General features: G+C 41.2%; 2 protein-coding genes across 2 annotated transcripts in view; one reads left to right on the forward strand and one right to left on the reverse strand.

Moving 5' to 3' along the window:
* Positions 1-13,527, forward strand: part of LOC138069278 (zinc finger protein 184-like) — a 1,142,341-nt gene that overhangs the window by 448,996 nt on the left and 679,818 nt on the right. The gene's annotated exons all lie outside the window — the stretch shown is intronic.
* LOC138069632 (zinc finger and SCAN domain-containing protein 12-like) lies at positions 258-6,024 on the reverse strand. The gene is made up of 4 exons (XM_068960968.1): positions 5,617-6,024; positions 4,951-5,098; positions 649-1,609; positions 258-381 (listed from the first exon to the last, which is right to left on the reverse strand). The coding sequence occupies exons 1-4, from the start codon at positions 6,022-6,024 to the stop codon at positions 258-260; spliced, it is 1,641 nt and encodes a 546-aa protein (XP_068817069.1).

The following is a 13,527-nucleotide window of genomic DNA, read 5'->3' on the forward strand; positions in this document are numbered from 1 at the left end:
CTCAACTTTTCCAGCATTTATGACCTTTAAACAACTTTTCAACACAGTATCTCTGACATTAAGTAATGAAGTTTAAGAAACATTTCATCTCAATTGAAAAAAAATTCTGAATTCTACTTGAAGTTGTCACCAGACATCTTGGCAAGGAGTCATTTTAGTGGATTCTCTGGTGACTAATCAGAGCTGAGCTTCTAGGCTTTACCTCATTCTTGCCACTGCTGAGGCTTAATGCTCTCTGCCTAATAGACCTTCCCATACTATTTATATGTATAGGATTTTTCCTCAGAATGGACTCTCTTATGTTTATTGAGATTTGATTTACAGCTGAAGTCTCGCCCACATTCAGAACATTCAAAACTTTTCTCTCTTGTGTGGATTTTGATATGATGACTAAGACCTGTCTTCTGACTGAAGGCTTTGCCACATTCTTTACATTGATAAGGCTTCTCCTTGTTGTGAATCCCCTGATGTTCAATAAGATGCTCTCCCCTTGTAAAGGCCTTGCCACACTCAGGACATTGGTAGGTTTTATCCCCAGTATGGATTCTTTTGTGGTTTCTCAGGCCAGTTAACTGTGCAAAGGTCTTTCCACACTCATCACATGTATATTTTCTTAGTTTAGGAGGGTTTCTGTGCTTTCCTCCTAATTTGTGTTTGTTAAGGCCCGAGTGTTGACTGAAGGCTTCACCACACTCATCACATTTATAGGGTTTCTCCCCAGTGTGACTTCTCTGATGTATGATCAGGGTTGAGTTCACTCTAAAGGTTTTTCCACACTCAGCACATTCATAAGGTTTCTCCCCTGAGTGAATTCTGTGATGTATTATAAGTTCCGAGCTTCGGCTAAAAGCTCGTCCACATACAGGACATTCAAAAGGTTTCTCTCCAGTGTGGATTCTCCGATGTTGGTTAAGTCCTGCATACTGAGTGAAGGCTTTTCCACATACTTTACATTCAAAAGGTTTTTCTTTACTGTGAATTCGCTGATGCTCAGTAAGATTTGAACGCTGCCTGAAGGTTTTCCCACATTCATTACATTCATAAGGCTTCTCTCTGTTGTGCAATTGTTTATGTTCAGTGAGGTCTGCACTATGGCAGAAGGTTTTCCCACAGTATATACATTCAAAAGGCTTCTTTTCAGTGTGGAGACTTTGATGTTTTGAAAGAACTGATCTTTGACTAAAACATCTGCCACATTTATTACACTGATGAGGCTTATCTACAATGTGGATTTTGAGATGTTGAGAGAGGCCTGCTTTCTGACTGAAGTCTTTGCCACACTCTTTACACTGATAAGGCTTTTCCTTGCTGTGAAGCCCAAATTCTGTACTGAAGTATGGTTTCTTCCCATTGTGGATCCTCTTGTGCATATGAAGGCCTCTCATCCAGGTGAAGGTTTTCTTACATTCATCACATTCATGTATTTTCTCACCTGTGGCATCCCCATTCTGCATTTCCAAACTTTCACTAGGCTCATTGTCTCCTCTCTGTATGGCATGCTGACATATAGTTTCATGATGTCCATCAGACCCCTCCCTATACCATTCTGTTTCTTCACAAGGTTCCTGTTTCACTTCTAATGTCAAATTCTCAATCTTCATCTCACCATCTGAAACAACACACCACACAATTTGAGGAGAAAAGGCAACTCAAAAATGATTTAACAGACAGAGAGCTAGGAGGCTTAATGTTTATTTCAGATTTAACAGAGCACTTTCTATCTTTTCTTTATTTAGTGTCAGGGATTCAGAGAAACAGGTGAGCCAAGTAAAAGGAATGGGAGTAATACAGGTGTGGCAGTGAGAAAGAATGAAGTATGGCTGATTTACCAACAGAGTATGGTAAAATTGATAGGATGTCACTTCTGTGATTACCCAAGACTATAATTTCTACCTACCATAAGACTTTCTCTATTGACACCCTTCCTTCCTGGTTTGCTGGCTTTGATTAAGAATGTCACCATATAGAGAAGCCCATGTGGCAAGGAACTGAAGTTGGGTTTGGTCAGCAACCAGGAAGGAAGGAAGGCCCTCTGTCTGTGTGACTGACAAAGAACTGCATCCTGCCAACATCCATGCAAGGTTGGAAGTGGATCCTTCCTCAGTCACAAGTCAGGTGAGAACCTATCTTTGGCTGCAACCTTGTAAAAGACCCAGAAGTGGAGGATCCAGCTAAGCCACATACCCAGACTCCTGACCCACAGAAACTGAGATAATAAATGTGTGTGGTTTAATTGCTAACTTTGTGGTCATTAATTGAGCAGAGAAAAATTCAACTACACTAAATATACAAGAGACACATCTAAGATAAAATGATTGAGTAAAGTTATGAATAAAGGATGAGCAAGAGAAAATTGAGCAAATGCAAATAAAAAGAAAGGCATCATGATCTTAATTTCAGATAAAAGGTGAGATTCAAGCCAAGAGCATGAAATGAGACAAAGAAAAGTATAATGATAAATAAACATTACAATTTATAGTGACCATGGAACAGACATGAATAATTACATAGAAAATAACAAAGGAACAAATTTTCTAGAGCAGAAATTATAGATGAGATAAAGAGACAAAACAAATAACAGACTTTAATCATTCTTTCTCTGTCTAGAAAAAACCACCAAACGGACAAAAAAATAAACATTCAGAAGATTTACAAGATTATTAAATCTATGGATAAACATGTATATCAAGTTCTGTATCTGGAAAATAGAACATCTTCTCAGATGTGCAGTGACCTTTAATGAAAACTAATTTGGAGGTCATAGGTAAACCATAATAAACTCCAAAAGGTGTAAATAACACAAACATTCTCTGATAACAATAAATCTAGAATTAGTAACAAAATCAGAAAATAAGCCCTTCCATCAGAAAATTTAAAACTTTCAATTACTGGTTCAAAGGAGAAATACGTTTCAGATTTTCTAGAAAATAACAAAAATGCTACATTTCAAAACGTTTGGGATTCATCAAAACCAGTGTTCAATGAAATATTTGTAGCATCAAATATTTATATTAGTAATAGATATACAGATCGACCCAGCCAGCTCAAAAATTAAAAAATAAAAAGGACAACTAATTAACCAAGAGAATCTGCTCATTTAGGAACACTTTTCTCTCTTCTGTCTCATTCCCCTTGCTTACGCTTCCTGGGAACACTTCTGATACAAACTACTACAATCTAAAATAAATAAATTTTAAAAACAAGGGAGAACATAAGGAAGGAATTAACAAAAGTAAATGCATAGACAAAACATGATATAGAAAAATAATGGAACATTGTAGTGGTAAAACAAAACTGAATACACCAATATGAACTCATAATTTTTAGAAAAAAAAATGTACATCTAGCTCCACCCATAAAATGTGCTAGAAGTATTGTTACCCGAGGGAAAAAGAACACTCCCAGCAGCCAGATTTTCTACTTCAATAGCCTTCTCCATTAAGAAGAATTAAAGCTCCTTCAGAAAGGGTTGATACAAAATCTGGGTGTAGGGAAAGTACATGGTGAGAATGGAATAATTAATTTTGTTCAGAAAGCAAGGATTCAAGATTCATAGGGTCATGGCAAAAAGAGTTAGGAACAGGGTGGAAGACATCCAAACTAGACAAAGATGTATCAATCTGAGCTTTAAAACAAGTAGCAACTGTGGTAGATTGAAGCACACTGACTCAATGAAAATTACTAAGCCCATAATGATACTAACACAAAGAAAGTCCTAAAATCCCATGTTGTCATTTGAGGTGCCTATTAAACCATTCCTTGAATTTGAAAATTGGTAAATACAGGGGGAAACTAAGCATCAATCTTGACTGTCTAATATGAAGTGATCAAATAGATGATTTGATGATTTGTTCACTATAAAGAAGACTAACAGTTAATAATATAGAAGGAATGAAACAGTCAAGAAATCATTCTGCAACACTTAATAAAATGATTGACCCATAGAAGAATTCTCAAACATTTTGTATTTTGTTGCTGGGAAACTAGCCAATCACATACTGCCAAAGTGACACCATGCAGTTATAAAGGGGAAAAATTAGCTGTTCAGTGGAGGGATCATATTGCCATGTCTTTCAATCTTTTTTCCATTTTATGGAAATATAGCATACATGGGCAGCAAAATAAATGATTCAGTGAGGAAGCAACCAGAAAGCTTCACAGAGTAAGAAACTTGCCCAGGGTCATGAAAATGTCTAGGCCATGAAAGGGAAAATGAGAAAGGAAAACTGTTCTAAAGCAAAAGAGAATTAAAAGGCACAACAACCAGATGTCTCACACAGCCAGGGATTCTATCCTGGTTTGCACAAATTAGCTTTAAAGACATTTTGGAAAAAATGGACCAATCTGAATTTGCATTGAGTTTAGATAACATTAAAATGTATTGCCAGGGAAAAGGGAAGATTATTAACTGAACGAAATAGATTACAAAATATCACATAGAAATGATCTCTTTTCAGTGAAAGGAATGTGTGTATACACATACATGCACATAAAAGATATTAAAATATATAATAAAAAGTCACTGTAATCTCTGGATGATAGAATATTATGCTTGTTTTCTTATTTTGCAACTCTGTATTTTCTAACTTTCTACAATGCATATATATTTCTCTGGTAATAACAAGAGGTAACTTTCAGAAAAGTCAATATAGTTTCACAATGTTAATGTCCTATCAAAGTCTACTTAAGGATGTAAGCATCAAAATACTTGACAGTAACATCTGCTACAGACGATCTGCAGAAAATTCAACTATGGATATTTAAAATTAACAAACTACAGAGGCTGTTCTGAGATGACATCACCTTTTAATCATTATTACCTAAAATGTCAGCTTTGTCATATCCTTTAACAACTCTCATCACAAGGAATTAACATGTCATACTTCACAAAAAAAGCCACCCGGGGGACTTCATTTCACTCCAAATTTCCTAGAGAAATTCTTGCCTCACCTGTTTCCTCTGATGGTAGGGGCTCAGGTCTTGCGCCCTTGAACTGGACTGCTGGGGGCTGAGCTCGGGTATATGAAGATTCTTCATCTAGTGTTTGAAGGGTCATTGTCTGCAAAAGTATCTTCTGTTCTAGAGAACAAGCTGAAACCTAGAGACAAGTGGCACTCATTAGGCCTGAATTTACAGGAACTAAACCTCAGAGAGGAATTTCCAAGAAACATCCCTGGAGAGACTAGAAGAGAAACCAGGGCCTTAGGGTGCTAAAGGGTAGCCAGAAAGGTAAGTGATGCTTACCTTTTGATCAGAAAGTCTAATCAAATCCTGTCTCTGTCACTTCATTTATTGGCTATGTCTCCTCCGCTAAGTTAAACAACCTCTCTGAATTTAGTTTCCATATGTGATACCACCTAGTTCTTTGTTGCTGTGAATGTTGAAATGACCAGTAGAGTACACAGCATGATACTTACAGAATGCCTTCAGCATCTTTACTCCATCCCTGAATCTCCTGTTTCCCACCCTTCCCCCTCTTGCAGGACTGGCTTAGAAAGCAGCTCAGTTCCCTGCTAAACGCTAGGTTTTCCCACTGTTCTCAGAGCCTCTACACTTGAGAAAATTTTGCTTCCAGTTCCCCACAACCACATCAGACTTGACTCTTCCTATATGTACATTTCTCTTTCTTTCCAGATTCTCCAGCTCGGTCACTGCCTCTTCCCCACTCTCTGGATGATGCTCCCGAACTGGGACCTGGAGCTCCTGGGGCAGGATGGACAGGAACTGCTCCAGCACCAGCAGGTCCAGGATCTCCTCCTTGGTGTGTGTCTCTGGTCTGAGCCACTGATGGCAGAGCTCCTGGAGCCGGCTCAGGGCCAGCCGGGGTCCGGGGGAATCCTGGTAGCAGAAGTGTCTAAACTGCTGCCTGAAGATCTCCCGGGCAGGAGGCTGGTTCTCTGGAAGGCTGAAACCCTGATTCTTGGGGTGGTCTTCCTCCAGCTTCACTGTCACCATCATAGGGCACTGCTGACCCCATGGGGCTTGGAACAGCTGACCAGCAGACTTTCTTGTGTCCACAGCCATCATGCCTGGAGTTTCAACTGAAGGCTTCTGAGGACACCCTGGGGAATAAGAATTAAATGATAAAGAGATACATGGCAAATACTTCGAAGAACCCACACAAGAAAGAAGATGACCTGTAACCAAGATAACTAATTTTATTAATTCACTAAATCCACAAATATTTTTTAGAAGCCTACCTTGCACAGAAACTGTTCAAGGTGTTTGAAATGCATTAGCAGAGTGTCCATTCTAGTTGAAACAGTAAAACACACACAACCAATATGAAAAGTGTATAATATGTTAAGGAGATAAGTAAAAATATATAATTGCCAGGGGTAGAGTGAAGGCTTGCACTTAATGGAACATTTCTCCAAAATTCGGCGTTAAGTACGTGGATGTAGCCCCAGCCTAAAACAAAAATTTCTAATCACTTGGCACAGTTTCTCCACATTTGAGTACATAAGATCCAACCTGTGGGAAAGGAAAAGTTACGAATCACAGCCAGAAAATTACTGATGTTTTCGTGTGAATCTTGCAAAATGGAGAGCAAAATTCTACCTCGTTCACACAGTAGTGGTGGCCCTAGTTTCGTCAGAGCGTGGGAAGCACGGTTGCCAAAAAGGGGACCCCCCCAAACCCAGGACAGGGTCCTGTCTGAGGGGCTTAGGGCCAGCCTTTCCAAAGCCTCTCAGACAGATGCCTGCTGCCAGCCTCTCCGGGCACCAGGTGTCCCCGGGCTGGAACCAGGGCTGGTGCTGGCTGATCCATGCGGCCCAGTAAGTCTGGGGTCTCGCAGGGCTGAACCCAAGAAAAAGCGGCCTCGGCTCCGGAACTGGACGCTCAGACGCGCCCGGCTTCCGGCGTCTCCAAGAGGCCACGTCCCTGAGCGTGTCCCAGTGACCCGCCTCCACGCACGTGCCCGGCGTCTCTTGGTTACCTGGCAGTGCTAGGATGGTACATGTTCATTTCTAGCGGTTCAAGACTAAAGGCGTTGACAGATAACACCAAACCCAATTACTGGATCTCTGAGAGTTATTAAAAAAAAAAAAAAAGAATGTTTTGGACACTTGCTCTTGTGAACCCGGCAGGATACTGAAAGTGTATGGGAGGAGTGCTTGGTGACGACATAGAAAAAAATGATTGTCCTTTTCCTTAACGGAGGTAGGCCGCTGGGAGTCGGCATTGCTACCAGTTTGGCTCCCCACTGCCTTTTCCTTGGGTGTTTTCATCTCCTCTGTCCTGCGCCCAGAACAGGGCTTCCCTCTAAGAGGGAACTGCGCCTTCCCTCTAAGGAAGGAACATGATAGCTATCCTTTAGGACCTCGTGAACATGCTGAAACCAGGAAGAAACACCAAGAAAATAGAGATGGTAGAGAAGAAATAAGTACAGATGTGGTAAAGAGCTTGGGCCAGAAAGCAATGGAAATTTCAGAAGGCTGTGGGAAGTTCAGGAGTTGGGGAAACCATCCTAGGGCAAGAAATGGAGAAGAGGTTTATGAATAGAAGTAGTTCAGTTCAGTTCAGTCGCTCAGTCGTGTCCGACACTTTGCAACTCCATGAATCGCAGCACGCCAGGCCTCCCTGTCCATCACCAGCTCCCAGAGTCTACTTAAACTCATGTCCATCGAGTCAGTGATGCCATCCAACCATCTCATCCTCTGTCGTCCCCTTCTCCTCCTGCCCCCAATCCCTCCCAGCATCAGGGTCTTTTCCAATGAGTCAACTCTTCACATGAGGTGGCCAAAGTATTGGAGTTTCAGCTTCAGCATCAGTCCTTCCAGTGAACACCCAGGACTGATCTCTTTTAGGATGGACTGGTTGGATCTCCTTGCAGTCCAAGGGATGCTCAAGAGTCTTCTCCAACACCACAGTTCAAAAGCATCAATTCTTTGGCACTCAGCTTTCTTCACAGACCAACTCTCACATCCACACATGACCACTGGAAAAACCATAGCCTTGACTAGACAGACTTTTGTTGGCAAAGTAATGTCTCTGCTTTTGAATATGCTATCTAGGTTGGTCATAACTTTTCTTCCAAGGAGTAAGTCTCTTTTAATTTCATGGCTGCAATCACCATCTGCAGTGATTTTGGAGCCCCCTAAAATTAAGTCTGACACTGTTTCCCCATCTATTTCCCATGATGTGATGGGACCAGATGCCATGATCTTCGTTTTCTGAATGTTGAGCTTTAAGCCAACTTTTCACTCTTCTTTCACTTTCATCAAGAGGCTTTTTAGTTCCTCTTCACTTTCTGCCATAAGGGTGGTGTCATCTGCATATCTGAGGTGATTGATATGTCTCCCGGCAATCTTGATTCCAGCTTGTGCTACTTCCAGCCCAGCATTTCTCATGATGTACTCTGCATATAAGTTAAATAAGCAGGGTGACAATATACAGCCTTGATGTACTCCTTTCCCAATTTGGAACCAGTCTGTTGTTCCATGTCCAGTTCTAACTGTTGCTTCCTGACCTGCATATAGGTTTCTCAAGAAGGCAGGTCAGGTGGTCTGGTATTCCCATTTCTTTCAGAATTTTCCACAGTTTATTGTGAAGAGGCTGGCAAACAGCAGTTGGCCAGAGGCCATCCGGATGGGGGAGATGACCAGCAGGGCACAGTCTGCATAAAGGCTACCAAAGGTCTGCTCTGGGACCTCCCATCATCAGGCTGTTGACTTTAAGCAGAGGATATTACCGTCCATAATGGGTGGGCCTCATCCAATCAGCTGAAGGCCTTGAGGCAAAACTGAGATATCCTCAAGAGGGAATTTTGCCTTAAAACTGTAACATAGGAATCCTGCTTGCATTCCCTGCCAGCCTGCATTGCATATTTTGGAATTAGTAGCTCCCCAATTGTCTGAAAAAGAAATGCAAAAGAGCAAAATGGCTGCCTGAGGAGGCCTTACAAAAAGCTGTGAAAAGAAGAGAAGCAAAAAGCAAAGGAGAAAAGGAAAGATATACCCATTTGAATACAGAGTTCCAAAGAATAGCAAGTAGAGATAAGAAAGCTTTCCTCAGTGATCAATGCAAAGAATCAGAGGAAAACAACAGAATGGGAAAGACTAGAGATCTCTTCAAGAAAATTAGAGATACCAAGGGAACATTTCACGCAAAGATGGGCTCAATGAAGGACAGAAATAATATGGACCTAACAGAAGCAGAAGATATTAAGAAGAGGTGGCAAGAATACACAGAACTGTACAAAAAAGATCTTCACAACCCAGATAATCACAATAGTGTGATCACTCACACTCACCTAGAGCCAGACATCCTAGAATGTGAAGTCAAGTGGGCCTTAGGAAGCATCACTACAAACAAAGATAGTGGAGGTGATGGAATTCTAGCTGAGCTCTTTGAAATTCTAAAAGATGATGCTGTGAAAGTGCTGCACTCAATATGTCAGCAAATTTGGAAAACTCAGCAGTGGCCACAGGACTGGAAAAGGTCAGTTTTCATTCCAATCCCAAAGAAAGGCAATGCCAAAGAATGCTCAAACTACCGCACAATTGCATTCATCTCACACGCTAGTAAAGTAATGCTCAAAATCTCCAAGCCCGGCTTCAGCAATATGTGAACTGTGAACTTCCAGACATTCAAGCTGGTTTTAGAAAAGGCAGAGGAACCAGAGATCAAATTGCCAACATCCACTGGATCATCGAAAAAGCAAGAGAGTTCCAGGAAAACGTCTATTTCTGCTTTATTGACTATGCCAAAGCCTTTGACTGTGTGGATCACAATAAACTGTGGAAAATTCTGGAGATGGGAATACCAGACCACCTGACCTGCCTCTTGATAAAACTGTATGCAGGTCAGGAAGCAACAGTTAGATCTGGACATAGAATAGACTGGTTCCAAATAGGAAAAGGAGTACGTCAAGGCTGTATATTATCACCCTGCTTATTTAACTTATATGCAGAGTACATCATGAGAAAAGCGGGCTGGATGAAGTACAAGCTGGAATCAAGATTGCCAGGAGAAATATCATTAACCTCAGATATGCAGATGATACCACCCTTATGGCAGAAAGTGAAGAACTAAAGAGCCTCTTGATGAAAGTGAAAGAGGAGAGTGAAATAGTTGGCTTAAAGCTCAACATTCAGAAGACTAAGATCATGGCATCCAGTCCCATCACTTCACGGGAAATAGATGAGGAAACAATGGCTGACTTAATTTTTTGGGGCTCCAAAATCACTGCAGATAGTGATTGCAGCCATGAAATTAAGACACTCCTTGGGAGGAAAGTTATGACCAACCTAGAAAAGTGGTCATCCAGTCGTGTCCGATTCTTTGTGACCCCATGGACTACAGTCTCCTCTCTCCATGGGATTTTCCAGGCAATAGTACTGGAGTGGATTGCCATTTCCTTCTCTAGGGGATCTTCCCAACCCAGGGATCAAACCCAGGTCTCCTGCATTGTAGACAGACACCTAACAGTCTTAGCCAAAGCAGAGATATTACTTTGCCAACAAAAGTCTGTCTAGTCAAGGCTATGGTTTTTCCAGTAGTCATGTATGAATGTGAGAGTTGGACTTTAAAGCAAGCTGAGCGCCAAAGAACTGATGTTTTTGAACTGATGTATTTGAGAATTCCTTGAGAGTCCCTTGGACTGCAAGGAGATCCAACCAGTCCATTCTAAAGGAGATCAATCCAGGGTGTTCATTGGAAGGACTGATGTTGAAGCTGAAACTCCAATACTTTGGAAAGACCCTAATGCTGGGAGGGATTGAGGGCAGGAAGAGAAGGGGACGACAGAGGATGAGATGGCTGGTGGCATCACCGACTCAATGGACATGGGTTTGGGTAGACGCTGGGAGCTGGTGATGGACAGGGAGGCCTGGCATGCTGCAGTTCATGGGGTCACAACTCGATGGACATGGGTTTGGGTAGACTCTGGGAGCTGGTGATGGACAGGGAGGCCTGGCATGCTGCAGTTCATGGGGTCACAAAGAGTCGGACACGACTGAGCAACTGAACTGAACTGAACAATTGTCTGAGTCAATTCTTTAAAAAAAGTAATGTATATATTTTTCTGAGAATCCTGACTAAAATACCAAAATCCTACTAATCCTTAATGTCTGACAAATGTCCACCTTTATATACTTTCCCAATTCTCCCAGGCAGAATTGTTTTTGTCTTTATCTGTCCTTTTTGTTTTGTATTATAATTTTTTTTCTTGTATATACCCTTAAAATGCATGACACATTTGTAGGCAATAACCATTCTTTAAACAAAATATCTTCAGAAATGTGTACTAGGCAAGTCACTGTGGAAAGGTGTTTTATAAATATAACACATCCTTTGTAAACACGTCCCCAACTCTAAGGTTAGGAAGGCCACAAAGTTCAAATTATTGACATTTAAAGTATGTTTTTAGTATTTGTATTTAAACTAAATCAAGAGATACAAGTATCCCCTACTTTTGAAAATCTGCATTATGCCACTTTGCCTTGTAATAAAGACCTACATTAGTATCTGCTTTTGCCAAATAAAGTTGAAGAGGATTTTACCAAAAAAAAGGTGAAAAGTGAAAACAATGTTGAGCATTTGCGTTGCTGCCCAACCTTGTAGAAAGGCATCATGCACCTCAAGCAGCAAGAGTGATGCCACTGGCTCCTTCTCTGGGAACTATACTCGGCATCTCAGCATTAAGCCACTATAGTTTTGAACTGTGTCTGTGCTTTACCTCGATTCTGTGCATCTGTTAGCAAGATGCGTCCTAAGGTAATTCCCTCTGCTTTATGCCATTTCAGCTTATGAAAGATTTCATAGCTCTTAGGTATTTTCTACTTGAGCTGTGAAACAAGGCAGAATAAAATAGAAGTGGTATGATGGTAGTAAGAATGTACAACTAGCACCTCCAGAGTTTTTCTTGGGTGGCTATTTATTTATATCATCCTCATAAAAATATGAATATAGTGAAATACCTCACTTTTATATACTTTCTACCTTATAAACTTTCCAGTTTCTCAAGTCCTCACAATAGTGGAAAGTATATTTCATTCAAAGTAGAAGACAATACCAATGTTTTTTAGACTGCCTGTTCCAAAGGTTGCAAAGATAAACTAAAGCATGGTGAGGACATAAACATCCAGATGATTATGTATGAGGGACAGTGATGGAGCTAAGCTTGAGATAACTACTGGTTTTTAGCATAAAGTCAGAAAGAAAAGCATTAAAGATACTCTGCTACCTGATGTCTTTTCAATCCTAGTACCAATATAGAATCAAGTCCAACTGTCATGCTGGATGGTCAAAGGTATTTCTGAGATTTTTTCCTAGGGGTAACTAGAGGAGTGGGTATCACTGGGATTCAGAATGAAAGAGGGAGGAAAAAGAGGACATATCAATAAAGAGTAGAATTTGAGGGCACAGATATACATTTTAACTCTTTCCTAAACACTGCCTTTTTTCTAAATTGACAAAGTGAGCAGCAAGGCCTAAAACTTCATATGCTGCCTTGACATCTTTGAGCCTCTTGCATGTGTACTCAGTCGTGTCCAACTCTTTGTGACCCATGGACTGTAGCCCACCAGCCTCCTCTGTCCATGGGATTTTTCAGGCAAGTATACTGGAGTGGGTTGCCATTTCCTCCTCCAGGAGATCTTTCAACACAAAGATCAAACCTGCATTTCCTGCATTGTCAGGTGGAGTCTTTCCCACTGAGCCACCTAGCCCTCTTTGAGCCTCAGAAGGACCAAAAGCCTAACCATCAATTCCACCACTCTTGCGGTATATGCCTCCCCCCAGCAGGAAGTGACCCCACTTGGCTAGTTCCCCATCAGCTGGACTAGCTACACTCTACTTGGTCCTCAACCTACTGGGTTTCACCACTTTGCCCCCCACAATGAAATTATTCAAACAAGCCAATCACATCCTCCCAAGGAAACCAGGCATCACCTCATCTTATTACTATGAAGCCTGTATCGCAAAGCTCCTGTTTGTTTATTCTGCTCCCAAGTGGCCCTCCTGCCCTATGCTGTGAGTACACATGACTAATAAACTCTTGTCAATCCCATCTGTCCAGAGCCAGGTGTCATGTGTTTGGCCATCCCCAGAATCTTAGGGTGGGACTTCCTTTCTCACCAATGGGGTGAAGAGGAGGCAAACAAAACAGCAAGCTATGTCATTGAGTAGTTGCTTTTAAACTTAACTTATCTATTTAAATAAGTACCTAGCTTACCCCTCATTTAGGTAACTTTAAAAACCATGTCACTTTCCTCACTCATCCTGCTAAAGTTCTCCTTTGCACAGTATGCACACTTAACAGCCTCAGTGGTCCTCCGTTCAAAATGTGAGAGTCACTGTGTCATCAGGATATTCAGGGTATGTGATGATAGTGACTTCAAGGAACAAAAGTGCTGAAGGACCACAAAGGAGAAGGATCAAAAGAATGGGAGAAAGAAATAGCAGATCCATAAAAGACTCAGCCCAAAATGTGGTCTGCTCCAGTGACAAGCTACCAGCTTCTTTCAATCTGATGGATGATACCAAAATGTCTTCTAGTTTGACTACCTAGAATAACAATGA

This window comes from Capricornis sumatraensis, chromosome 22 (genome assembly GCF_032405125.1).
Source record: "Capricornis sumatraensis isolate serow.1 chromosome 22, serow.2, whole genome shotgun sequence".
Taxonomy (NCBI): Eukaryota; Metazoa; Chordata; class Mammalia; order Artiodactyla; family Bovidae; genus Capricornis; species Capricornis sumatraensis.

Excerpts from the sequence above, each read along its gene's own strand:
- LOC138069632 (XM_068960968.1), bottom strand. The coding sequence starts at position 6,024 with ATGGCTGTGGACACAAGAAAGTCTGCTGGTCAGCTGTTCCAAGCCCCA. Across the intron at positions 5,099-5,616 it reads ATCTGGAAAGAAAGAGAAAT|GTTTCAGCTTGTTCTCTAGA; the intron begins GTACATATAGGA and ends ACTTGTCTCTAG. Across the intron at positions 1,610-4,950 it reads CCTACCATCAGAGGAAACAG|ATGGTGAGATGAAGATTGAG; the intron begins GTGAGGCAAGAA and ends GTGTTGTTTCAG.